The 26,428-nt window shown below is 41.2% G+C and overlaps 1 protein-coding gene across 6 annotated transcripts in view; it reads left to right on the top strand.

Moving 5' to 3' along the window:
- The first annotated feature begins 290 nt into the window (after window positions 1-290).
- CEMIP2 (cell migration inducing hyaluronidase 2) overlaps window positions 291-26,428 on the top strand; it is a 51,180-nt gene continuing 25,042 nt past the window's right edge. The window contains exons 1-8 of one of the 6 annotated variants that reach the window (XM_069000816.1): window positions 291-454; window positions 7,394-7,639; window positions 9,887-10,077; window positions 13,301-13,637; window positions 18,001-18,141; window positions 18,672-19,233; window positions 22,404-22,573; window positions 23,853-24,041. In XM_069000816.1, coding sequence (XP_068856917.1) covers window positions 13,313-13,637; window positions 18,001-18,141; window positions 18,672-19,233; window positions 22,404-22,573; window positions 23,853-24,041 — 1,387 coding nt within the window. In that variant the 5' untranslated portion in view covers window positions 291-454; window positions 7,394-7,639; window positions 9,887-10,077; window positions 13,301-13,312. Of the gene's footprint in view, window positions 455-1,100; window positions 1,305-7,393; window positions 7,640-9,886; window positions 10,078-13,300; window positions 13,638-18,000; window positions 18,142-18,671; window positions 19,234-22,403; window positions 22,574-23,852; window positions 24,042-26,428 lie in introns of those variants that run through there. The other 5 variants (XM_069000814.1, XM_069000815.1, XM_069000817.1 and 2 more) reach the window with 5 other exon arrangements.

Genomic DNA, 26,428 nt, shown 5'->3' with positions numbered 1-26,428 from the left:
CGCTTGTATTTCCCAAAGCATTTCATTGAAGCATCTTGAATACGATCAGGGAGCCTTTTTTGGTTTTTGGTTTTGTTTTTTGTTTTTTGTTTTTTTTTTTACTGTCTCATTAGTAATGAGTGTGGCCCAACCTCGGTGCACGGAAATGGTGGGAGGTCCCAAACTTAAGAGAAGTCCGTTGTCAGACTTACATCAAAGCAGACAGCCTGAGAGGCTGAGGTGCCCTGAATCTTCACAGTTCCTCTGAATGTCTACACCAATTGACGCTCTTTGCTGTGTAACAGCTACAGACAGGGGTTCTCTGAAATTCAGAACATTTTTTTGGTTTAGCTTGATTTTACTTAAAAAACATTAAAACCTGAAACAAAATTTAAAAAAAAAAAAAATCAGAAAGTGGAGTCAGGTTTTCCAGTCAGCCCTTTGCCCTGCTCAGACTGCCCGGACTACAATCGCCGTAAGTAACTTTTTTCAGCCTGCACGTACCGACAGCTGCCGCGTGTCTCTGCTCTCTGCTACTGTCGCCTCTCATGCGCTCCGGGTGTCTCTCCATCCCTCCCCGCTGCCCCTCCGGACACAGCACACTATCTTTCCTCGCTGCCGCCTGGCTCTTCAACTGCTCTCGTACCTCGCGCAAATTTCACACCGCCCAGAAAGCACCTGCGTGCTTGTACTGTGGATTTATTATTATTTTTTATTGTTATTATTACTACTGCTACTATTACTATTATTACTATTACTTTAACTCGGACATCGGTATCTAACGCTGTGTCCAGTATTTGAGCTGCCAGTCAGCTCTTCTCCACACTGCCCAGAGGAGAGCCGTAGGTCAGGGCATGGATGCAAACTACCCCCCTGCCCCACTTGCCCACCCCAGGCCCGGGTGCTGCAGGAGGCGGCACCTGGTCCCCCGGTAGCAGCGGGAGGGCCTAGCACACGGTCCGGCGGGGGAGCTCCAGGGGAGGGCCGGGCAGCGCGGCACCCGGCGGCGCGCAGAGCCGGGGTGCGGCCGGGCCGGGCGAGGGGCGGGCGGGCGGCCCCGCTCCTCCCCCGGCGCGGGGGCGGTGGGAGCGTGGGAGGCGGGGCCGCGGCGGCGGGGCGCAGCCGCCTCCGCTCGGGGCCCGCGATCTGGGTCGCCCCGCGGGGGTTGCGGCCGCTGCCAATTGCGTAAGGGCGGCAGCCGAGGCGGGGAGCGGCGGAGTTAGAGAGCAGCCGGCGGCCTCCCGCCGTCTCCGGGGCGGGGAGCGCTATGCCGCCGCCCTGAGCGCGCCGCCGCCGCCCCGAGCGCGCCGCCGCGCCGGGCCCAGGTGAGAGCGCGCCCGGCCCGGCCGGGACCAGCGCGGGGCCGGGCCGTGCTGGGGCGAGGGCCGGGCCGCCGCGCCTCGCCAGCCGGGCTCCGCCGCACTGGCGTCTTTTGTTCCCGGGGCCGGCAGGAGGGGAGGGAAGGAGTGAGCGGGGGCGGCAGCAGCCGGCGGCGGGGCGGGGAGGGCCGGGCGGCAGCCGGAGGCGGGCGCGGCCGCCCTGAGGAGTCGCGCGTGCCCGGCAGGTGTGGGCCTCGCGCCGCTCCGCGGGGCCGCGGCAGGTGCGGCGGCGGGGCCGCGCTCCTGGGGCCGCGGCTTTGTTGGCGCTCCTGGTCGGATGCTGCCGGCATCGCGGTGGAGAGCGACTGGGCTCAGGTCCGCATCGCGGCGTGACTGCGCTCGGACTTGTCATAGGCATACGCGAGTGCTTGGGCTGTCGTGGAATGCCGTCCTTGTGACTGATAACCAACAGCTGCTTTACTTGCCCCGAGGCACGGAAGAAACACTGAGAGTTGTACATCATCGCAGCCCCTCTAGGAAAAGAGGGTGTGCAGTGATTAATGCGCTGCATTTGTGCGACATCACATCTTAGATGAGGGCTGTGTGCTGAAGATACTACCCTTATTTGTATTTTACATGTGTATTTAGTGGCACGGTTTCCTTAAAAGAGATGAGATTTTATGTTTCTGAGTAGTTCTAAAAACAAAATAGCAGCAGGGGCTTGCCAAAGACAATGTAATAAGGAGTATAAAGTAGTACTTTGTATTTTTTTGTGTGGCGTTAGTCTGTTTTAATGAATCACAGAAAAAGATTGCCGTGGCTTAGCTGGTGGTGTGAAATGGCCCATGGGTAGCAGTAAGGAGGAGGGAGGTTCATCTTTGTTCCTAGGAGTCTATAGCTCTTCGAGGTGCTTTGTCTACGTGGATCCTGTGCACTGCCAGCATGGATGTGAAATCTTCTACCAGATAAAGTTTGTTGGGCCCGCTCCTCGTGCACTTTCTCTACTAATACAGCATCCAGCAGACTGTATGCCAGGGACTTGAGCTAGACAGAGAGGCCAGAGGAATAAGTTACATGTAAAGCACAAGTAATGCCCCCAGCTACAGAGGGATTCAGGAAGAAAAAAGAGAATGTGGAGGGGAAGAGGACAAAGACAAGGGGTCTTGTGAGGTCCGTGCTAAAATGAGAGTGTCTTCTGAAGTTCAGCATCTCAGCAGGAGCTGTGGTGTGTGCTGTTTTGAGATGTGGATAGATGTTTCTCAGTGGCACACTGTAGGTTTTTTTAATTACGAATATTAACACATTAGCCTCACAGTATTTTGTGGGGAATGTGGTGTTGAGGGTTGGCTGGAAGCTTTTAGCAAGTTCATCTGACTTGTTATCAGTTGGTAGAAACACTAACTAGTAGGAGATGGTGGCATCTGTTGTAAAAATCATTTTTTTCAGAAGGCCCTATGAAATCCACTAAAGGTCTCCCAGCTGTTACAGCTCCTGTGACTGGAAGCACTGGAAGCCTTTTGGTGGCACAGTTCACAAGTTGACAAACCAGGGGAACAAATAAGGTTGTTTTTCCTCTAAGGCATGAATATAAAAATAGGTAGAGCACAAGCTGTGGGACTACCTTGGTTATTTTGCTCCGTTTTTTGGGGTTTTTTGTTTTTTGGTTTGGTTTTTTTTTTTTTTTTGGTGTTGATACATACTGGAGTAGCTTGTATTTCGAATGAAGTTAGGAGGTTTTATTTCCTTGATTAATGACAGGGTCCAGCGGGACAGGTGCTTTTCAGTCTGACTTAAATACTTCAACATTCTTACCACCAAGGTTGCAAAGAAATGTCTGCATGTTGATGCCATGAAGATTTTTTGCCTTTTCTTTTATACCCCTGTTATACCCTTTTACAACTTCTGTATTCCTAGTGCTTTTTGCCTACATTCTTGGACTTGTTTGTTCAGCTAGGAGACTAAACATTTTTAGAAGCTTCGTAGGTAGGGGTTAGTGTGCCCCAGACCTCAAGGTCCTCTCCAGAACTCATTCTGTAAACCAAGATAGAACCATCCAGGGGAAGGTTCCCTAGGGGGGAGGGTGGGGAGGGGGGTTCATTCAAGCCGCTCATTGGGGAATGTTTGATAAATATGCTAATTAGTAAAACCTATAATGTTATACCAGATCTTTTGGGGGCGGGCATTGCAATGTGCATTTTGGTGCATTTGACCTGGACATAGTGCACCTAAGGATCCTTAAAATAAATACCAAGGTAAAATCCTTTTTTCCCTTCTAACCATGTTTGACTCTTGATTTTAAGACCGGGAAAAGGCATCATTGCCTTGGACTGTCAGGACTAGAAATGTTTTTTAATTACAGGTAATTTTTAATGTGCTTTAAATACAAAGCGCAGTCATTAAATTCCTTTATTATATGTCCAGTATATTTCTGAAAAGTTTTATTAAACAGTTTTAGCATACTGTTTTTGTGTTTTGAGGTAAGTCAGTTCAGCTTCTTGCTGGGGAAGTCTTGTTTGCAGAAAAGGAGCAGTGACTCAATTTTGTTTATCTTACTTGTTGGATAGGAGGGAGCTGTTTGCTTCTCTACATGTGGGAAGGCTCCGACTACTCCGTGCTAGGATTGGAGCTCCATCTCCTCTTAGTTCTGCCTTGTACTGGAGCTGGGGGAAGCTGGGGAGGAGAGGGAACCTGTCCCCGTTGTCTGCTGGAGGCCGATGCTGCAGCCTCCACAGCTGTAAGAGCGCACCCCTGCTACCCCTGCCACCCTTGTGCCACGGCTGAAGGAGCGCCTTGATGGGTCACATCATGTGTGACTTCAAGGGAACCTGTCCCACAGTGCTGTGATGAACTGTTCTTCACCTTCTGTGTGCATGCACCAGTGATTTAAAAACTTCAGAAACTAGTGGGAAAATTTTCACCTAGTAAATCTCACTTTCTGTATATTAAAAAATTAAACCAAGGAGCGTAGTCTGAAGTATATCAGTAAGGTTCATGCTTTGCATTAATAAGGCTGTTCTGTAGAATCACCTACAGTATGCATCAAAACATGGTTAAAGTCTGTATTGTAAATTGCAGTTTCTTGTTTGGAGTCAAATTGTGACTAGACTTGCTCCATTCTCAACTTATTTTTTTACCAAAAGGGATTTCACTATCAATTTAATGGAGGTATTTTTGGCAAGACAAATGGGAATGAATTGTTTGTAGATGTGGGTGTTTTTCCACAGAAATATTTTCTTGGAATAGTAATACTGAGAAAGAAAGTGGAAAAGGAGTTGAAAAGTTGAGCAAAGATGTGAGGGAGAAAAGAGATGTATTTGCCAATACGGAAAGGCAATACTGAAGGCATTAAAGAATGCATACTTTAGAACTTGTAACTGGTTTTATTGCTTTGTTGTGAAGTAGGTTAATGGAAGGGAATGTGCTAGTAGCTCTTCTATCTTTTTGGCATATGGGATTAAGAAGAGCACGATAAAAAGAGTACTGCAGTCATGTAAGATGACTAGCTATACCTGGCAGGATGTTGCAGTACTTGGCAGTTGGTTGCAGAGTTACTGGAGTTTCCTAGAATGGAATTTACTGTAGTAAGCCAAAATACGAATGTAGCCACCAGCTCAGCAGAATGCATACTTAATACTTAATTGCAGGGCTTTGTTTTGCTGTTTGAAGATTGATATTTTGCTCTTTTGAGATATCCCAAATATGCTGTTTGTGTTTTTAATAAAAGAACGATGATAGAATGTTTTTTCTTTAATAAAATTGTAGTAAATATCACATTGTGTAAATTAGGTCACTGTTCCTTTTTCATCAGGCTCTCAACTGACATAGTTCTGTGATTTCTGTGATACCTTAGAGCCATGGGGTATGTTAGCATTCACATACACAGTCCAGTTATTCTTCTTTAGTTCATCAGTAGAAACTCTTTTCACAAGACCTTGTGCCCTCATGCATTTAGCTGGTATGTGCTGTGCCCTTCTGCTGGATTGCCACAGTTCCTACAGCAAAATGAAAATTGTACTATGTTTCGGCTACTGTGTATCAGTTTGGCAGGTAGTGTACACAATCAGGTAAGGGTGTATTTTGTGCTGCTGATCTCAGCAGGCAATTGCAGCAGCTGAATTGAGGGGGATTTGGTCCTTAGAGGAGGAGAGGGGATTTTGGAAAAGTGAAGGCAAAAGACAGTTAATGAGATCTTAAAGCATAGTAGAAGAGTGACCACATCACATCAGGCAAAGTGGCCATCCAGGCAATTACCGAGTGTCTGACAGTGATGAGTAATAGCCATCTGGTGAGGCTACTGCATGGTGATGCTACTGCTTTCAGCCTCAAAAAGCTTGCATTCCAAGGACTTCCTAAACTCAAAAGTGTTATTTATCCAATAATTCTCAGCTGACTTCTCTTCTGCACCCTTGTTGCTCTCTGAACCTATGTAAATTCTTGAAGTCCAGAGCATACAGCACTGAGTCAGGTTCACAGACTTCTCAGTGTCATCCTTTTTTTCCTCCTTGGAAGAGGCATGAAACATAATTTGCATTCTGCCAGCTACTTCTGACTGTATGGACCTGTGTCATATAGCTTCTCTCTTAGTCATCCATCACCAGGATGAAGAGTCCTTTGGGAGTTCAAAGAGCTAAGAGGTGCTGATGTCACAGCTGCGTTCACACTGGATGTGATTGGATGAGATTTGGAGCTCTTAATTATTTTTTAATGCAGACTCATTTAACTTGGCTCATACAAATGCAAGACAGAAGAATGTGGGTGTGCAGCTGCAACAATTCAGCTTTTCAAGCAGCATTTTTTTTTTTGTGGTTGATGCAGGTAAAATCTGCAGAGACAGTCCTTCAAGTATGCAGAATAAGGGGTGACATGTCATTTACTGAAGCTTGAGTTGGACTGAAGAAAAAATTCTAAGAACTTAACAGCTTTGCCTAAGAAAGAAAGAGATCCACATGCTGATATGGAAGAGAGCATTTTATGATACCGATTTATGTTTTAAATTGAACATGACAACTCTTTGATGATTAAGTGATCGTATGAGTACACTCAGGAGTATTTTTGCATATGTCTGTTAACCAAAGCTAAGTGTCGGATCTGACTCTTTTCTGCACTTCCTGTTATATTCTGTACTTTCATATATGCTTATGATGTATTTACAAGAGCTTTTCTAATTTGGTAATAAATATCTACTCTTACTGCCTTTCTCTTTGGAGGAGGATTGTAGGCCTAGTGATTCAAGGTAGTGCCAGAACTCAACTTTACCTCTCTGAAGTGTATTACCATTACATAGAAAATTTTCCACTTTGAAGTCCTAAGGTGTAGCTGTTTTGGTTGGGATTTGGTTTTTTTTGGAGACTGCAAATACCTTTATACCACTTCTTATTGTCAATATGAGAAGTAGTTTAAGTGTTTTTCCCTGGTTTTCATTTGGCTTTTTCCCCTACCATCTTACTCAGGTTCTCTAAGGTGAATTTGCCTTCTCTAAGGCAAATCCATCACTTTCGGGTGAAAGTTGTTGACTTAAGTGTAGCTATTTATTTACTTAAAAGTAGACTGGTACTCAGATGCATCACTGAGCTGAGGCCAAAGCGTTCTCTAAACTAACCATCACAAAGTCCCTGTGAGGCTAGTGACCACTTTTTTTCTCATGTTACAGGCTTGGGGCCCAAATAAGCTGTGACTCATGCAGCAAGCTAATGGCAGATGGGTGATTAAAATGCGAGTTTCCACTCTTGATCTCTTACACAAATTATTGAACATTTCATTTCTGAAAGTGAAACAGTGAAAATGATTCCATTCGTTTTTCCTATTTCAGTATGTGCCATATTTCCTAGTGTTCTCTTGGATGTGCTGTATTTAAGTTGTTGTTAATTCACTTGTTTCTGCATGGTTTCCTCCAGCAGAATGTGCTATTTTTTAAACAGTGAATGAGAAACAGAGTAGAGCTCTCCAATTTATAAGTAACTTATAAAGATAAACTGTGTCAAAAAGAAACAAAGGAAGGAAAAAAGGGAATTCACTGGAAATGTCAGACACCATTTTAGATACACTAACTACAGTTTGCTGTGGCTTCTGGCTTACATTTCTTTGTTTCTTTGTAGACCTAACGCTACTACAGTTGTATTTGAGCAGACTGAAAATTGCGGTGTCTTCGGGTGAATTAAGAATTCTTGAAGGCTTACAGGATGATGTTTGGTGTCTAGGAACTGGAAAAAAACATGTCCCTGCAGTTTCTGCAGTAAGACACATCTCTGCAGCACTACAAAAATCCCTAAGTTTTGTACGTAAACTTTCTGCAAAATCACATACTTCATCTGCTGCATCAAATGCTCTGTAAGTGAAACCAGGTGAGTGCCGCAGAGCTTGTTCACGCAAACTGTATATGAAGGACAAAAGCCCAGTTGTCATTGGAACAGGGAACCATGTTTCTTGTACAAATACCATCTGAGCTTTGTCTCATCCTTAATAGTGATCTGCCAAACACCTGCACAGGAGGGTAGGAATGAAATTCACGGCTCTCCTGTATGCTGTCAGCCATGGACATGGAGAATGGTTTTATTTGACCATAATTTCATACTTATTCCCACAGACAAATTCTATTCCAGAGCGTCTGTTTACCTATTTCCCTTGGAATGGAATCTTCTCACTATCCTCTCCCCCTCACCTCATCATCCTTTCTAATCCATGGATAATAGCTTAACTGTTTTTTGCATATCACCTAAACATATGTAGTTCAACTTTCCTTTCTTGTATATAAGTTTGAAATTTGCTTCTGAACTGGAGAGAGACTTGTGTTCTTCTAGAGTTCATTAGACCAGCTGATGAAGTTTATTTCTATCTAAAGGCCTTCTCTTACATCATAAATATAAAGCATGCTTTCACTTCTGTCTCTCGATGTGTGGTACTGAAGTAATTCTGTGATTCTGTTCTTTGAAAGATTTGGTTTAAGAAATGTGGACCTTGGCTCAAGTGGTTTCCAGTGGTTGTGTATCATGGAATTTTACATGTTTCCTAGGTGCCAAGAAATTCACTAAAAATAAGTAGTTGATATGCAGGAAATTCAGAAAATCTGGTGCAATAAAGCTTATCTTTTAAGTTTTGTAATTTCTACCATTCTTATATCTCTGTTTCTTGCTGATTTTTGCTCTGATTTTCTTCTGAAAGTGGTGGGCAAGGGAAAAGACTTGGTGGTGGCATGCAGAAAACAGCATATGTGTCTAGATGTCAGTAGAGTTTTTACAGATTTTTTTTTTTGTAACTCAGCTGAGATTTTTCAGGCTTTTATAAATATTGTGATTTCCAACAGTTACTTAACCATAGCAGTGCATCTTACTGTGCACATATTCTTTCCAACTTTTGTTCATGGGTGGAAAAGTAGGTTCCTTCCAATATGCTGTCTATTGTCTTAGTGAATAGCTGTAATTTCAGAATAAGGCAGTAGGAGAAAATGTGGGCTTGGAAAGGAAAGCTTGTGGGCACCCTGTTTGGAATCATTCTTACTGGTGAGGTTGAGATTTGTTGAACTGGGGACTTCCCAAGCACTTGAGCATTGACGTTAGTATCTCTATTGTAGTTGACCAGCTTGAAGGTCTGTAAAGGTGTGTATGTCATACTTTAGGAACTTGCTTTACAAATCACTTTCTGCTCAGTAATTGTTTCTACTTAGGAGCTTTTTAGTACTGCGGTCTCGTCCCTTTCCCTTTTCATGGGTTTCTCGCTGCCCTTTGGTTTTATACCAGACAAGTGCCTCTACCAGGAAAGCAGTAATAACTTTTGTGGTACTATGTAGCATGGGGAAATACTTGTTTTGTGTATGTGTTGTTTTCCTCCACCCTTTGCTCAGTCTTTTCCTTAGCAGGAATTATATACTCTGAGGCTAGACAGTGTGATGATAGGTCAGCAGTAGAGCTGGTGGTGTTTGATGGCCCAGATCAACAGAAGTGTGTCATTTCTTCTGGTTTCTCTTCTGTTTTACTTTTAAGACCTGTGATCCTTAAAGCATGCTTCAAGAGAAGCATTAATTTCTTTGCACTGTATGAAGTAAGCAAACTTTCTTTACTAAGTTTTCAGACAGTGCAGGAGTGTGGGAGCTTTTTAGCACATTTGACATTTTTTTTACGATTAGTACTTGGCAACACAGAAGTGTAAAATATCTTGGTATTTTTCTCACTTTTTGGGTGGTGTCAGGTGACTTTTTGAATTATCTGGTAAAAGAAGCCAATTTCCAGCCCCAAAATGAACAACGGATAAGCATGCTGCTTGCTTCCAAGCACACAGTCACGTCTCAGGAGGTTCATATGTTATTCCCTGGTTGTACAGTGTGTACATGTTTCCAGTTTCTGACCATGTGGAGCAATGTGGGCTTGTTATGAGTGTGTAGTAGCAGCACATGTTAAAAGTGGTGAAGGAATTCTTGAGGTGATGGGAGATGTTGCAGCCTGTTCAGCAGCTCACTGCTGTCTGCCTGCTGGGATTTGCTGTCCACATCTGTTTGCTCAGATGCTCTGTAGACAGATCCAGGCTTGCAGGTATTCACTGTTTTCACTTGGAAGCTGTGCAAAATAAACCTTTAATTTTTTTTTTTTTAATTTTAGATGCATTGCCTGATATGACCAGCATGAGAAGTACTTGTTTGCTTGCTCATGCTGTAGGAAGGGGTGCATGAGCAGAAACCTGGATTGTGTGGAGTAGCCCTCCTCTTGCAAAAGAGTGATATGCAAATAGTGCAGTCATCCAGCAGATGGGTGGTGATGCTCCAGATATATCGTGGGCTGAAGCATCTGAGGTACTCCAGCTGAGTCTGTGCATTGGAAGTTTCCCTCCTACTGATGGGCTGGAAGCACATGCTTAAGCGTGGCCCTGACTAAAAGCTGTGTTGAATCTTGCATAATACTCTGATGTGCAAGAAGTTTGGGAATAGTAAGACAGCAGCATTAGTAAATGGTGTTACAACACATTTGTACAGATACAGCTCTGTATAAATGCTAAGTAATTGTTTTTATGTGGTGTGAGAACTTAACTCTTATTGAAAGCGCTCTGAAGCAAGCAGCAAAGTAAAATACTGCATCATCCTGTGTACCACAGTATGATTGCAAAAATGTGTGGTGTTTTTGTCTGGGACTGACCATCAGGAAGTGATGCCCAGATCATGAGTTCCTTTAGGAGACCACAGCATAGGGACAGGTCAAAGGGAAACATGGAAAAATTCAGGTGCATGGGAACTTGCAAGCAAATGTGGTATTTACCTCGTTCAGCTGTTTGACTGTTTTGTCCTGCATTTTACTCTGTAAATTCATTTGCAGAGTAAAATTTGTGTTGTATTTGTGACACACTGTATTTGTGCAGCCAAATAACTGCATTCTTTGGGTCATAACTGTCCATACAGCCAATTACTATACATGCATTTATGTGGTGCTCTCTGAAGGCTTCCTCAGAGTGGAAATAAAGAAGCCAATAATTTGAATCAGATTATCAGTCTGTCTTTTAAAAAAACCAGTAGCTGCTCGACAGGATATGAGATCCTTTTTCAGCAAGACAATTTCAAATAACACATGAAGAGGGAAGGGAGTATTGCAATGGTTCCTCCTGTTGTAATGGAAAACTGTATGGTGAGCTTTGGAATATGCTAAGTATATCCTTATGGCTTAGTTTCATTATTTTTATTTTATAATGGCTAAGACAGCAATTCTGCCATCTCTTTCCCACCCGTCCTTGGGGTGACCTGTGTTTTCACTTGAGCAGGATAGTGGAAAACCTTTTACAGTTGCCAAAATGGAGTTTGCAAACAAAGCGGAATGCTTTGTACAACAAAAAATATGCTTGAAATATGACAAAATTGTTTCCAATGGCTGCTGTAATGAATGGTTTTTTGTTTGTTTGTTTTTTATTATTTCTTTAGAGGTCTGGCAGTACTTTAAGAGGCTTTGGTGGGCAAAATTATGGTAAAATTATTTTGTAAAACTATTTCAAGTCTTGCATAGCCAATCTGGATTTAGTTGATATAGCTGAGTAATTAACAAACTTTTTAACTGTTGGTATTACACTATCATGAACTCTGTAGTAATTTCCTCAGTGTCACAGATAAATGTCATAACTGAAAACTTAATCAAGTTTAAGGTGTTGGGATTTCAAACAATAAAAAAAAAATCTCAATGCTGGATCAGATTTCTTAAAATGTTTAATTAAGAAGCTAGTCCAGCATTTGTTTAGCTAGACATAAGTACTGTCTTTGAATTAGTTGAAAAGCTCCATCTCTAGTCAGCTTTTAATACATCTTAAACACAGAAATTACTTTCACTGCTGAGAGATGACAAGTTGAGTGTAAAAGCACATGAGGTTAAAGCAAACTGTTCCACAGTACACATAACACATTGGGCAGTTAAGTTTGAGAGCAGAGGATTAAGTTTGTTCAGGAAATAGTTTGTCAAAGAACAGAAAGGACAATGCTGAAAATTAATTTGTTATAATGAGCAGGTGCAAGAAGCACTTCTGAAGGACATGCAATTTTTGCACTCTGTGATAGCTACTCCAGTTAATGTTTCAGTGCCTTCATTGTCATTGTGCCTACATCTGGGGGTTCACTGTCTCCCATGAAAGGGTAATCTAGCCTGTTCAATAGTAACAGCTCTTTTTCCTTGAAACAGTGAAGTATCAGATTTTGTGGCATGTGGGACAAAAGGCTCCTTTGCTACTTCTCAGAATAAGATTACAGTTGTCACATTCCTCCTTCATCAGCGTGCCTGACACTTCAGAATATGGCTCAGACTTCCCTTTGTTAACAGAACAGAAAGAGGATCTTTATACTCCCCCATTATCAGTAGTTTTTATTTTTCCTAAACTTTGCTGTTTAATACACATGACTTGTTCCTAAATCCCCTTCAGGGTTTGGTTTCAAAAGTTAGGTTTCAGTTAACTGAAACTTGAGCATCTTTATCAAAAAATTTCATCTATAAGAAATGTTAATCATAATGAGGAAGAAAAATTATACCAGCTTTGTGAATACTCTGTACAACACTGTTGACTGAAAAACCAGAGAAAACAGTCAAATGCAGGTTTGTCTCTTAAACTAGACAAGTGCGGTGAGTTAGAACTGCTGCTGAGGATGGGCGAGGCAGTGATGGCACTGGTACGCTTTCCTCTTGATGTACTTCAGAAGAAAGATGGAAACAGTACTAGTAACTGAAATAAAAGCAGCACTCATTTCTGCGTGGTAGGTACAGAGATCTGAAGCAGTCATGTTGCTTCCAGACGTCGTGTCCAAAGCCAGGCATCTCAGCAGTGAGAAAAATTACAAGGTTTGCTGAACAAGATGTAGATGACTTTCTTACAGAACCGTTCCTGATGCACCTTTACTAGCAATTGAATCGTGCTGTGAGTAAATTAAGAGTTTGATGGCTCTATGCACCTCAGCTTATTAAAAGGGTTCACTAAGTTGCATCAGCATGACTAGAAATAAAATAATATTTGGTATTTTGTATATAAAATTTAAATAGCTTTTAGGGCTTCCAGTGTAGAAGGCAGGCTTGTCTTTTTCAGCTTCTTTTCCACAAGGGAAAGTGGTGAGTTTGTTCAGCTTCTGTGTACAGAAAAAGTACATTTAGACATTCTTTGCATAATTGTGGGGAAGCAGGGGTTGCTAGCTTTGTCATTGTTCAGCTGATTTCTTAATCTCATACTACAAGTTAGCTGTGAAAATAGTCTGTGAAAAATACCCACTGGAACTAGGAAGAAGTGGTGTGTGCTGTACTGGGTTCCCACACCACATGCTTTTGAATTTTTGTTGAAGACATATGCTTTTGTTCGATGAAGTTATTCCATGGCAAGTGACCAGTAACAAGTGACTGATATGTTGTAAATAGTCCCAGCTTCAGTGGCTGTTCTTGACATATGTGGCTTAAAATTGCCTTTCGTTGTTATTTCTTTTTTTTTTTGTTTTATGCATTTTGATGTGTATTCTGAAAGCCTGTCTCTTTATTTTTTCCCTCTGTATGTGTGTGTGCGTGTTCCAGTGACTTTATAACATGCAAGGCACTGATACCAGGGGGAGCTCCCCTGCGTTCCTCCGTCCTCAGAATGGGAGCAGCCACAGGTCTTCGGGATATGTCCCAGGGAGAATTGCCCCTCTCCGTCCGCCGCCACCTTCGCAGAGCCACGCTGCAGCAGAATTTACCTCGGCAAGACAAGAAGCCCAGACAAGACTCCCATCCCTGCCAGTGGAGCAGCACCGCCGACAGGCAGAAGCCAGCAGGCATAAAAATACTCTCATTTGCTCTGCCATTTCTAGCCTTTCACTTTTTGTTGCACTGGGGATTTTTTTGGGAATAGCTTCAAAATATGCTCCAGATGGTAAGTTCTTTTGCAAAGAAAATCATCCCTAGAAGTTATGCTACCTGTGAGCATAATTCAGTAATTCAGTATCAGGATTAATGTTGAAAGTTAAGTGCAAAAATAGGACACTTACTGTGATTTTAACATCGAAGGAGGCAGAGTTTGGGGGCAAAGATCAGCTCCCATTTTTGTTATCTGTGTTGTTTTTATTATGCGTGGTTTGATTTACTTACATGAAATAGAAAGGCATAGCAGTAAATAAAGATTACTGGTGAGGGGGGAAAGAGGCATGAATGCTTTATAATTATTTTTGTCTGCAGAAGCTGTCTCATAGGTTCACAAATTGTAGACCACACTAAATCCTATCTGTTTAAGCAGTAACTAAGGAAGATAGTAAAAAAATGTTAAAGTAAAATCACTTTTAAAATCTCTGAGAATGTATGCTAATAGTATGTGTTTGTTTTGTTTATATGCAAATTGGGCATTTTTTGATCTATTAGCCCTGATTTTTTGTTTTCAGCTCATTTTAGAAAACTGGGCAACTTCTGTGGAATTTGGAGAATCTGAAATGTGTCAGTGGTTGTAAAGCATCAACAGGTGATGTGATCACAAAGTGTACATCCCTCTAGCCAGTTACTCCTAGAAGATGCTCTAAGGTGCAGTTGCTAAATCTTGGTAGTACAGTTTGGAGTATGGGTTGTTTTGGTGAGTTTATTTAGATTTTTTAAGGCAGTAGTCAGGCTTCTAAAAGCTGAACAGGATTTTGAATTGAAACTGTTGGCTGTTGTAATAAGAGACTTCTCTGTGGCTTTTGACATAATAATTAAAAAGATGCTGTTTCCAAAGTCAGTGCAATACAGGCTGAACAAATCAGATAAGCAGCTGAAGACTTCAGATGACAGTACAAAATGCTTCCAGCTGAAGTGCTCTTAGTGGTGGCTTGCTGAGATACCTCCTTGGATGAAGTTTTCCTAATAATTATGAAGGAAATCAACAAAACCTTACGGACTAGTAAATGGAAGGTTATTCCTGTTATGATCTAGGTTGCTGGTAATGGGTACATATGCAGTATGTACTTTGGTTACAGACAAATTCCAGAGGAGACCGAAGGGTGACTTACCCAAATGACTCTTGAAATACTTTAGGGTGGAGCCAGGCTCTTCTCAGTGGTACTGTACAATAGGACAAGAGTTAATAAGAAGTTCCACCATAATATGAGGAAGAACTTTACTGTATAAGTGACTGTGCACTGGCACAGATTGCCCAGAGAGGCTGTGGAGTCTCCCTCACTGGAGATACTCCAGAACTGTCTGGACACAATTCTGTGCAATGTGCTCTGGGATAACCCTGCTTAAGCAGGGAGGCTGGACCACTGTGGTCCCTTCCAGCCTTATTTATTCTGTGATACTGTGAAACCCTGACACAAGAGAAACTCCTACAGGCACCAGGGAAAGTCTGGCTGATGTTTCAGTCTTGCAGTATGGTTGTTGCAGAAGCTCCCCAAAAGTTCCCCATCAGGTTGAAATGTTAATGTGTTTACCTCTGACCCAAGCACATGTGGTACTGCAGCAAATGACACCAGTTCCAGTTAGGTGTGCTTTTCTTCAGGGCTAATTGGAAGTCCATATTGTCAGAACTTGCAAGGCTGTTTAAAAGGCAGTGGAGGGAATGTGTGTGACACTTGGTAGTAAATGCACGGAAATCCTAAACCTCCACCATACTTTTCGTGAAGGGAAGATGCTGCTTGTCAGCATTTCTGTTCCTGCTTGTCAGCTGGTTTCTTTTTCCTCCTTGCTTCTGTATTCCCGGCATTTAGTCCTGACTCATCTAAGGAGTCCTGAACACTGGAGATCAGGGAGAGCAATGGAAATGCAATTTCCTTCCCCATTTCTCCAGGCTTCTGATGCGAGGTCAGAATGGCAAGCTTGGGAGACTTCAGGGAAGAGTTCTTCACTCTTGAAGCTCTCAGCTGGACTTGGCCAGGGTAAACAGAATCCTCAGAAAATTTAGCTGCAGAAGTCTGATAAACTTCTGCTGAGCATAAAATAGCACTGATTAATTTTTCCCAGAAGCCTTAAAAGCTCCAGACGTGGTGTCTAAACAGGTAGAAAGGAACTGTTTAGTTATAACTCAAGAACTGTTTCCTGCCTGTCTTTTTCTCCTGTCAAATTTCATTTGCTTACTCCATGAAAAGTTCTAGTGCTGTGTTTTTTTTTGTCAGGACATTTTCTTGTGAATGGTGTACTTTTCCACCATTTGTAGAAATTTTACTATTCCCCCCAACTCTAATAAAAGCGACTGAACCTTAGGGAATGCTTAAGGTTCCATTTTTACAGAAATGTTTTGAAGCAGAGGCTTGACTTGAAAAATTTTCAACATGAGTGGCTAAATTTGGCAAGGTCATCACTACCTAACAGTTTCTGGTCTGTGCTTCTGTTTTTATTTAACTTTAAAGGCAATTAAGTATCATCTATAAAATGTACTCGGTAATTTTGGAGATAACATATGGTGAAGTTGTAAATATTTTATGTTTTCATGAAACCCACCACAACTGCTAAGGGAGAATTTCAAAATACTTTTGCTAAATACATATGATCTGCTTGCCAAAAAGTTGACTTACTGTGCCCCAAAAGCATGTTTGCATTACAGGAGTGCCTGTTTCTGATTCTGATGGCTTTCTTGCTGGATTGTAATGTACAATAGATTTGTAAACTATAATTTTTTAGTTACTGTTCTATACCTTTTCTTTCTGATTCAACAGAAATATACATGGTCACTAGATCTGCTCTTCTGTGAATCACACTAAGCAGAAGTCATCAGGTTGCTGACTCATGGTTTCCTCACACTGCCCTTTGCTACCAGCCAGGAAATAAGTGTTTCTTCACAGTGCTTGTGTGTGTGGTGTCTGGGGAAAAGGGATTAAGGACTCTGCATGAGTCAGGCAGTAGACTTGCCTTTATCTGGTGTGTGTTCAGCAGTCTTGCTGATTGCAGTTCTCCTTGCTTTTTGGCTTTCCCTCGTGTTGAATTACATTTTCTAAAAGATGTCTTCATAGGATTCTCCCAAAAGATTTTATTTTGTTTTCATTTTTATAATACTACTTGTATGCCTTTTGCCCTTTCTACAGTTTGCTAATTTTTCCCCAGTGGTAGTCAAATTTTGGTTTATGTGGGTTTCCTGAGTTGGGAGGGATTTGAAATGTGGAGAGTTAATAGCAAAGGAAAAATATTTCTGTTAGCAAAACTAAGGCTGGCTTGTATTAAACTTGTGGATAGGTTTTAATTTCTTTAGATGCTGCAAGAATGGACTATTTCTGACAGCTTTTTGCCTTGAAGGAGCATTTCAGAAGTGTGGGTGTGTTTCTCCAGAAGATAGGATGTGAAAAGGTTATTTTGGCTTTACCCTCAGTTGGCCTCCTAACATGTTTATTTTGGCATCTTTTTGATTGTCTTTTGCATAAGAAAAGTATCTTTAATATTTATTTTTAATTTTGGTAAGATAATCCAAGGAATATGGCTTCCAGTTTTTACAGTATGTCTATGCTTCCACATTACTCAGATGCTTAATTTGCTAAAGAGGTGTGTGGTATAAATACCACATTGCTGTAACTTTGTCTGAAATCACGCAAGCCTGACACTTCTTGCTGCTGACTCTCCTTCTCTGGCCTTGTAGCTCAGTGTTACTGTCTGTGTAGTGCCAGGGCTTCCAGCAAGGATTGCCTGTGTCTCTGCTCTTGCGTAGTTGGTAGCCTGATGTTTAAACTGACTTCCTGAGGGATACAAATGTTTAAGTTTAGACCCAAATGTCCTATCTCCTGGGAAACTGCTCTAGCTAGTTAGGTTTTATACTAAGTATATTAAGGGTGTCTTGTCCCTCGTGCAAACTTCCCCTTAAAGAATGATTTGGATGCTTAAAAATAAGAAGGGATTAGCCTTTCTGACAGGGTTGAGACCTTGAGGAGGTGAGGTTCTTAGATGCTTTACAACCATGTTAGTTATCCTAGTTAGTAGTGTAAGACTTCCAGTGCTCAGCATGGTTGCTCTGTCTGACTGCATTCTGCTTATCTCTGCTCATCTACTACAGGTGATCCAGCAAATAAGAAGAAAATCAGTTGGGGTTCAAAAGTATCTATGGTCAAGAATGTGTGGTCAACAGTAGTTTAATTCAATAAAAGAATGCCTTCCTACCCCTGAGACTTTAGCTATTTTTCACATGTCTTTTTGGCTATTCAAATACAATGACTGTAGTACTGAAACCACAGAAGGAGGTGGGAGTCCTTTGTGGGTGACTGACTCTTTCCTACTTGTGTTCATCCTAATACTGCCTTGACTGATATGATGATGTTTGTTTTTTAAAAGTTGAATTTCACACTGTGTTGCAGAGAACTGTCCTGATCAGAACCCTCGCCTTAAAAACTGGAGCCCTGGAAAAGATCCTGAAAAACGAGTTATTATCAAAAAAGGGGATTTGTTTCGTCTGAACTCAGATGCTACAGTACACTCTGTAGTTATACAGGATGGAGGTATGAAATAGCAAGATGAACCTCTTGCTTCAGTGTTTGCACATTTTTCGCTTCTGTGATTACATAAAAATATGTTGAAACTTTATCTTGCAGCTTATTGACCAATTCCCATGTTTTTTATTTTTCAGCCTGCTGCTGGGTCAGGTATATAATTCAAAAGATGAATGACCACTCTAGTATCTTTTCAGTGCAGCATTGGTGTAGTTTTCTGTGCAATATAGTAAAACAAGGTTGTTTAGTAGCCTTTCTGGTACTAAATCTGTTTGTCCTCCAGTGGTAACTGTTGTATATTAGTAATCCTATCAAAAGGACAGAAAAAAAACAGGAATAAACCAGCAAATTCTTAGAAAGATAAATCACAATTGGTAGCAGTTACTTTCCCAAATACTCCTAAATACATGTGAGAACATAACAATTCATGGGTGTGAAAAATAAATCTGTAATTTTTCTGTTGTTGTTACTGCAGAACTTGGTTATTTGAGTCTTTCTGAATTTTGCTTTGATGTACAGAAATACTTCCTTTCCTTTAGGTTTACTTGTTTTTGGTGACGATAAAGAAGGTTCTAAAAATATTACCTTGAGAACTCGATTTATCCTGATAAAGGATGGTGGAATGCTTCATGTTGGAGCAGAGAAGTGCCGCTACAAATCCAAAGCAACTATTATTTTGTATGGGAAGTCAAACAAAGGTGCTGATGTGCCAGAATTTGGCCAAAAATTTATTGGCGTGGGCCCTGAAGGAACGCTGGAGTTGCATGGGCACCAGAAGGTATCATGGACTCTTCTGTCAAAGACTATGTATTTCTCAGGGCTGGCCTATGGTCATTATACATTTAAAAAGAATTTTTCCCGAGGACTAAATGTTAGAGTGATCGATCAGGATACAGCAGAGGTTTTGGAAGTGCTGAAATTTGATACTCATGAATTTGCTGAAGAAAGCTTAAAACTCCAGAATTTACTGAGAAATGGACATCCTGGTCGCATTATTGCTATTGCTGTAGGAGATTCAGCTGCTAAAAATCTTTTGGAGGAAACCAGAGTGACTATTCAAAATCTTCTGGGAAGTAAGTTTGTCAGAGGATTAAGCTACAGGTAAGTAATTTATTTTCTCTTTTGTTCTGAGTGAAGATGACATGCAGATTCTGCTGTGGGGGATTTTATGAACTTTGACAGTTCATAAAGTATTCAGAGAATTCTTGTTGTTGTACACAGTGCTGCAGTAGCAGTATTCAGTTAGCAGTACTGTGCAGAGACTGGTATCTGTGTGACAGACTTCATTACTTACTTGTAATTGCTTGCTTTTACTGTTCTTTATAGAAATTAACACTGGAAGCAGCAAGGATTTTTTTTTTTTCTTGTTCTAAGACATGGATAGATAACAGTTGCTAGGTGAAGCTTTTAATTTGTATGACTTTGGAGGAGCAAGGAGTGGAACTAAATGATCTCTAAGGTCCCTTCCAGCCCAAAACATTGTTTCTAAGGAATGCTAATCCCAGGTATTGAACATCTTATTCATACTCTTGCACTGTTGAAATAAAAGTACCTTACCCCTCTCCATTGAGTTTTCAAAGGAACTGACCTGTAAAATTATTCTTAATTGAAATGCAGTTACAAGTTGTTTCTATATCTTTTGGCCATTCTTTTCAGTTGGTCAGGATTTGGATGGTGAGTCAGTAGAAGAGATATAACAGGAATTATTGCAGCAGGAAAGTTGTGCTCTTCATTTAATTGTTGCAAAGGCTTTTTGCAGTGTGTGTTCTGAGCTTGGCTTTGTGCTGCAGAAGGTTGTCCACTGCTCTGGGCAACACAAAGCAATGTGCCCAGGGAGCCAAGAAGGGCAATGGCATCCTGGCTTGTATCAGCAATAGTGTGGCCAGCAGGACCAGGAGAGTTCTGTACTGGGCACTGATGAGGCCACACCTTGGGTCCTGTGCCCAGTTCTGGGCCCCTTACTACAATAAAGAGATTGATGTGCTGGATTGAGTTGAGAGAAGGTCAACAGAGCTGAGGGAGGGTCTAGAATGTAAGTCTTGAGGAGCTGCTGAGGGAGCTGAGAGCATTTAGCCTGGAGTAAAGGAGGTTCAGAGGAACCTTATTACTCTCTACAAGACAGGTGGGAGTCAGCCTCTTCTCCTAAGCAACCAGTGACAGAACAAGAGGACACAACCTCACGCTGCGTCAGGGGAGGTTTACAGTTGGACATCAGAGGAATTTCTTAATGGAAGGAGTTGTTAAGCATTTGAACAGATTGTCCAGGGAGATGGTGGAGTCATCATCCCTGGAGGTGTTCAGGAAACAACTGGATGTGGCACTTAGTGCTGTGGTGTAGGTGACAAGGTGGCCATTGGTCAAAGTTAGACTTGATGATCTTAGAGGTATTTTCCAGCCTAAATGATTCTGTGATTCCTGTGTTGGCAATACAAGTGAAAAGTATACCCAGTCTCATAGCTGCCTGTCAGTCTGTTCTTCATCTTCTATTGAGATGGTGTTGTATAACCTCTTTGTATTGTCCAGTGTTTTCCAGGAAATTGGTCACTTCATTTTTCCGTTCCATTCTTATCCCTCACTATCCCCTGACATCTGGATTCCAGTTAGTTTCCTCCCTGTACTTTGGCAGAAGCGGGCTGGGTGTCAGTCAGGATGGCATGTTCTGACCTCAGTTCCTGTCAGGAGTACATTTGTGTCACTGGCTGTGTAAGCACAGGGGTGTGGGATGGAATGCTCTTGCTTCTGAAGCAGTTTGGCCAAAAGTGCCAAGACCTGGATGTCCTGTAGTAGAATACCACTTCCTGAAAGCAGTGAAGCCCCAGCCTGTCTGTGTGGCTTCAGATTGTTCAGGGTGTGGTGCAGCCAGCCCAACCTGTCCTCAGAGGTGTAGGTTTCTGCCCGTGACCTGTGCACCAGTTTGTCTGAAATGAGCAGCTTCTTCAACCTGTAACTGGGAAGAAGCAGCCTTTTTTCCTTCTCTGCTGAACTGATTCTTGTCTGCTTTCCTCAGTCAGTAGAGGCTCTGTAAGCACATAAAATTATTTTGTTCTGCAGTGGAAGATAGGCGAGAAGCTCTCCCTGATGGCTCACTCAGGAAAAGCAGGGTCATTTTCTTAAACCTCTAAAGCTAGTGAAAGGCAGCATGGAAGTGAATACTCCGTTACAGCCCTCTCCCCTTCTCCCTCTTCTGCAAGACATGGAATGCAAAACATGCATCAAAATAACTTTATTTTAAGTGTCAGTATGTGAGATGTTCAGCTTGTTTGCTGCTGCTACTGAAAAACTGGCTCAGTTATCTACTACTCCTGTGAACATGTGAACTCTAAATTTGGCCTTTTTGTCCCAACAACAAAAACATCAAGAAGGGTTAAAATAAAGGCAGCTGGATTGAAGGTGGTTTTAATATCTGCCTTTGAATCAACCATTAGCAACAGACTGCAGTCCAGCTAGCTGACACTGTTTTCACTTGGAGTGAATGATTCAACTTTAATGATGCAAAATTGTCTGGCTTTTTAATAGATGATCTCGACTTCTTCCTTTGCACACGTGGTTATGGCATGACAGAGCAGTAAAGGACAGCAAAATAAAGTTGTTTTTTGAACTTGGTGGCAGCTTGCTGTGGTGTGTGGTTTGCTTTTAATTTCTCAACACTCACACATCAGTGATATCTTGTACAAAGGTTATGTAACAGCATGTATTTCCTTTTCTGGATGTGAGCATCCTGAAAGATGCAAAAGCTATTGCCTGTCCAGCGCTGGTGCAAACTCCACTGGCTGTTGTGGCTGTGTCCATCCCTCTTGGCCTGATGAAAATGTGGTCCACTGGAGTCCTGACTGCTCCTTTGGGGTGTTGCTGGCTGATGGCAAGGGTCTATGGCAGGAGCATTGGCACTGACTCCTGCTCTGCCTGTGTCCTGCTAAAGCTGTTTGGGAGTAGGATCCTGTGTGGCTTTTGTCACTCAGCTCTAGCAATCTGCTTTTGGAAAAATGTGTATCTTGTTGAATGTTTTACTAAAAATGTGTTTGAAAGTCTTCTCCAGTAAGAGCTCTAGTATTTGCCAGTTTGTGTATAGGACACCAAATTATTTTAAACTATTTTTCTCTGCAGTTAAGTTTGCCCATTTTCCTCTACATTTTGAAGTTGCATTTTAAAATTAGTTTGGAAGAGCAAGCAAAAGGGGTTTTTATGTCTTCTATGCTCCTTGTCTTTTCCCGGTTTTGTAAAGAATTTTTTAAGGGCCATTCTATTTAAACATTTACTTTTGATTTTCACAGGCAAGCCTGGGCTTTAGTTGGTGTCATAGGTGGTGGAAATTCTTCCTGTAATGAATCAGTGAGAAACTATGAAAACCACAGCACTGGTGGGAAAGCTCTTGCTCAGAAAGAGTTTTTCACAGTGGATGGTCAGAAGTTTGTTGTGAAAGCTTACAGCGAATGGAATGATGGTAGGAAAGTGTTTTGTGAAATCCTACAGTTGGGGGAAGAAAAAATACTTTATGTGCTTTTTTTTTCACTAGAACTGCTGGTTGCAATTTAAATTTTTGAGTACTGCTGTAAGTTGTATTTTCTTGCTATGGATGAAACAGGAGGACGCAGTTCTTCAGTACTACCTATTTTCTCACTGTTTGTATACAGTATGTGAGCAGCATAGTATTGAGTCTTAAATTTTAGTATATTTAGATAAAGGTAGGAGTCTTGTAAGTTCTGAAACTTTTAAAATTTATTTTAGTAATTTGGCAGTCATGGATGTTTTAAATATAAGCTTCTGAGATGTTGATTATAGTACTAAAAAAAGAAAAAAAACTAATGGAAGCCGAAATAAATGTTTTATTCTTGTTACAATTTTGTATTGCTGTTAGAGTCCTGAACTTTAGACAGCTGTTCAGATACAAAGTTGAATCTGTGGTATAAAAAGCTAGAAGACTTGCCACTTGCTTGCTTTTATCCTTTATTCCTCTTTTTAAATTTAAGATATCTTTGATCTGAGTTTTTATGGGTAATCATCTCTTTATGTTTTTAGAGTTACTGAACGCTACTGTGATTTCCTCAATTTTTTTATGGTAGTTACGAATTTATTTGTTAAGCAGTTGAGCTATTTCATACTACCCCTTTACTGTTCATTACAGCCCCATGAAAATACATGGAGTTACATTTTAAAAAGAAATAATCTATCAAAATGCATCTTTTACTTACTGGTGCTGTAGAATTAGGTTCAAGAGTTGGCAAAAGCGGCTGAACTTGGGCACATTCATCATAAGCTAATGAAATTCCATGTGTGTGTAATTTAGTCTGCCAAACTGTTCTGTTAGTTGTGCTTAAAAAAGAAAGTCCTCTACTTTGTTTTCCAGGTCTTTGATTACATCTGTACAGTTTCAAATGGCAAAAAAATGTCACTTGAAACAAGCAGAGGTAGCTGGACCTACAAATTATTGCCATATGATACTAGGGTTTTTTGGGGAAAAAAAAAACCAAAAAACCTCCAAACATAGGTTTTTCCTGTCACCATTAGTTGTGTCTTTTCCCTTTGTTTCGTTTGAGATCCAACAGGTAAACAGGCTGTAAAGGCATCTCACACTGGCATGGTTGAGGTCAAAGTTGTACTTTAGAGGGTTTTGTGGCCTGCAAAATCTCATACATATTTTTTATTCGTATCACCTTGAGAATGGTTTCATATAAAGGTGAATATAATCTTATATTTGTTTCCTTTTCTTTTTTTTTAATTAGGTGTCCCAATATCAGGCTTCCAGGTGGAAGCGGTGGGTGGAGTAGTACTGAACCTTCTGGATGATGTTAGTAGTTGGGAGCCCGGAGACAGGATTGTGGTTGCGAGCACAGACTATTCAATGTATCAGACAGAGGAATTCACCCTCCTTCCCTGCCCAGAGTGTAACAAGCATCAGGTTAAAGTCAAAGGTATGAGAGCAGTGACTGCATGAAGATCTGTGTGAAATATGTGTTTGCTGCTGGACAGGCCCTTGCAGTGGAAGCAGTAAAGAGCAGCCTTTTCTCCAGTTGCTGTATGGCTTTGTTGCCATATACACGGATGTGTAATTCTCTTTGCTATAAAATGACTCTGTGTGTCAGGTCTGCCTCCCAGCTCACCATGCTAACTTTTCTTTCTCATTTTTTCCCAGGCTCATTGAATGCCTTATTTTTTTTTCCAATAGGGAAAATTTTTTTTCCAATTGGGAAAAAAATAGGGAAAAAGCTTGTTTTCCTTCCCTGGTTCCTTTCTGTCTTTTCCCAAGTTCTCTTTATACATGCTTGAACAGCTGTTATGGTCATTACTGTTTCCCTTGCCTTTAGTGTCATTCTCATCTTTTGAACTGTTATCATTATAATTTTTTCTGTTGTTGTTAAAAAAGTAGAAGTAAAAGCAGGAAGAAAAAAAGACAATTGCAGTCTTTGAACATGTATCTTGTTTCTTTTTTTCTCCTTTTCCTCAGTCTCCTTTCTACCACCTCCCCAACAAAATGGTTATAAAATAAGTGGCCCTTCCAAGATGCTGCTCTCACAGGATATCCCCAAGTAGTTGCAATCTGTTTTTTCCTTTGGGTGTGATGCACAACTAAATGGTCATGCGTGTTGTTGACCATTTCCTTTTTATTATCTGAGTCATTCTGCTTGGCATCACAAGAGTCTCCCAGGGGACCGGCTTGCCAGCTATGCTGGTGTCTCTGTTTTCCTTCTGCTGTTCCACACCTGCTCCATGCTGCCGCCCTCCTCCTTGGCGTCCTCCAGCTTCTGGTCTGGAGCTTTACCTCTCACTCCTGGTGGGCTGCAGCATCAGTGCATAGCACAAACTAATGCATGTTGTTTCACAGTGTTAGTTTGCAGCAGCTCATGGGTGCTCTTCTCAATCCAGTTTTGTCCCATTAATTTCTGCACAGAGCAACTTCCTCTTCTTTAAACTGCTCTTCTCCTTCTTCATTCTCGGAAGTTTTCTGTCAATGCCCTCAGACTTCCCTGCCCACCTGGGCCTTAAGGGTCAGTCTCTCTGTCTTTCTGGCAGTGAAATTTGCTTATCACACATTTGTTAGCATGGTTCACATATGTTTTACTGCACTGAGAAGTCTCGCATATGAAAAAGGCATATCTGCATTTCCCTTATTATACATCAGAGAATACGCGTTTGAGTGAAGCTGCAGAGCTTAGTGCTACTGAACGTGATATTTCGTGGGCTTCATTCTTAAGTGTCATGTTGTATGTTTTAGTTTGCACAGTGTTTTAAAGAGCAAACTTAACTTGAAGATTGCAGTATGAAATTTTTTTGTCACCACTGAATAGCGTGTGTGTAGACTATTTCATCTTGAAAATCATGTGCTGTGAAAAAGTAGCTGCTTTTAAAGGTTTTTAAAAAAAACAAACATTTTCACAAGATTTACAATATGGCATAAAATACAAAATCTTGGCTTTTTTTTTTTTTTTTGAAAGTAAATCCTAGATAAACTATTAAAAATATATTAAAGGAGGTAAACTTGCAGTCAGCGTGCCCATTTTGGGTTCTTTGCCACCATCAATAAAATTTTCTTTGTCATAGTAATATATACAGTTTTAAAAATTCCCACGCCACCCTACATATTTGTTCCACAAAGAATGAATTTTCTGTGTAATGGTAAACTTGACAAGCTGAAGAATGTGCTGTATTGAAATTATTTCTTGCATTGTTTTGCTAGGTTTTTAGCTGGTTTCACCTTTTTGTAGAAGGAAAACTAAAAAGTGTTGTGTTGTAGGAGCCCTAGTTGCTCTTTCTTCACTGGTTTACTGACTTGCTAGTCAAATATAGGGGTAAAACAATAGTTAAGCCTTAGGGAGAGGAGTGCAATCCCATATACAGACATCTCTTGTCTTTTTAAACCCTCAGCAGCAGATACAGAGTTGGTATAACTCTCAGTTCTTCATATTGTGAAGTTCAGGCTTGTATCATTTTTTTAAGCCTTGAAGAGATAGTGATAGTCTGTATTCAGGGTATCATTAAATGCATAAATGCATTTTTTAAGGTTTACAGAATCAGACGGTTTTCTGAGTTTAAATAAGAAATTGGTTGGGGTTTTGAAGAAGAGTGTAAAACCTGATTATCTTCTTTTTCCTAATTTTGAGTTTATGCATCTTCAGAATAGCTATCTAAGAAAGAGGAAATTTAGTTAGGAAAGCAAGTCCTTTTTTCTTTTAGGAGGGAGGAATACAGCATTTTCAAACAGTGTTTTGGCTTCACTGTCAGTTCTTAATTTGTCTTTGAAACAGATTAAGCAGCCAGCATCTTTCTTCTTTTAAAGCAAGTCTGCATCTGTGTTTCACTA

Source organism: Aphelocoma coerulescens (assembly GCF_041296385.1).
Source record: "Aphelocoma coerulescens isolate FSJ_1873_10779 chromosome Z unlocalized genomic scaffold, UR_Acoe_1.0 ChrZ, whole genome shotgun sequence".
NCBI classification, from domain to species: domain Eukaryota; kingdom Metazoa; phylum Chordata; class Aves; order Passeriformes; family Corvidae; genus Aphelocoma; species Aphelocoma coerulescens.
The sequence above is the reverse complement of the archived record's forward strand: the minus strand, read 5'-3'. Positions and strand labels throughout refer to the sequence as shown.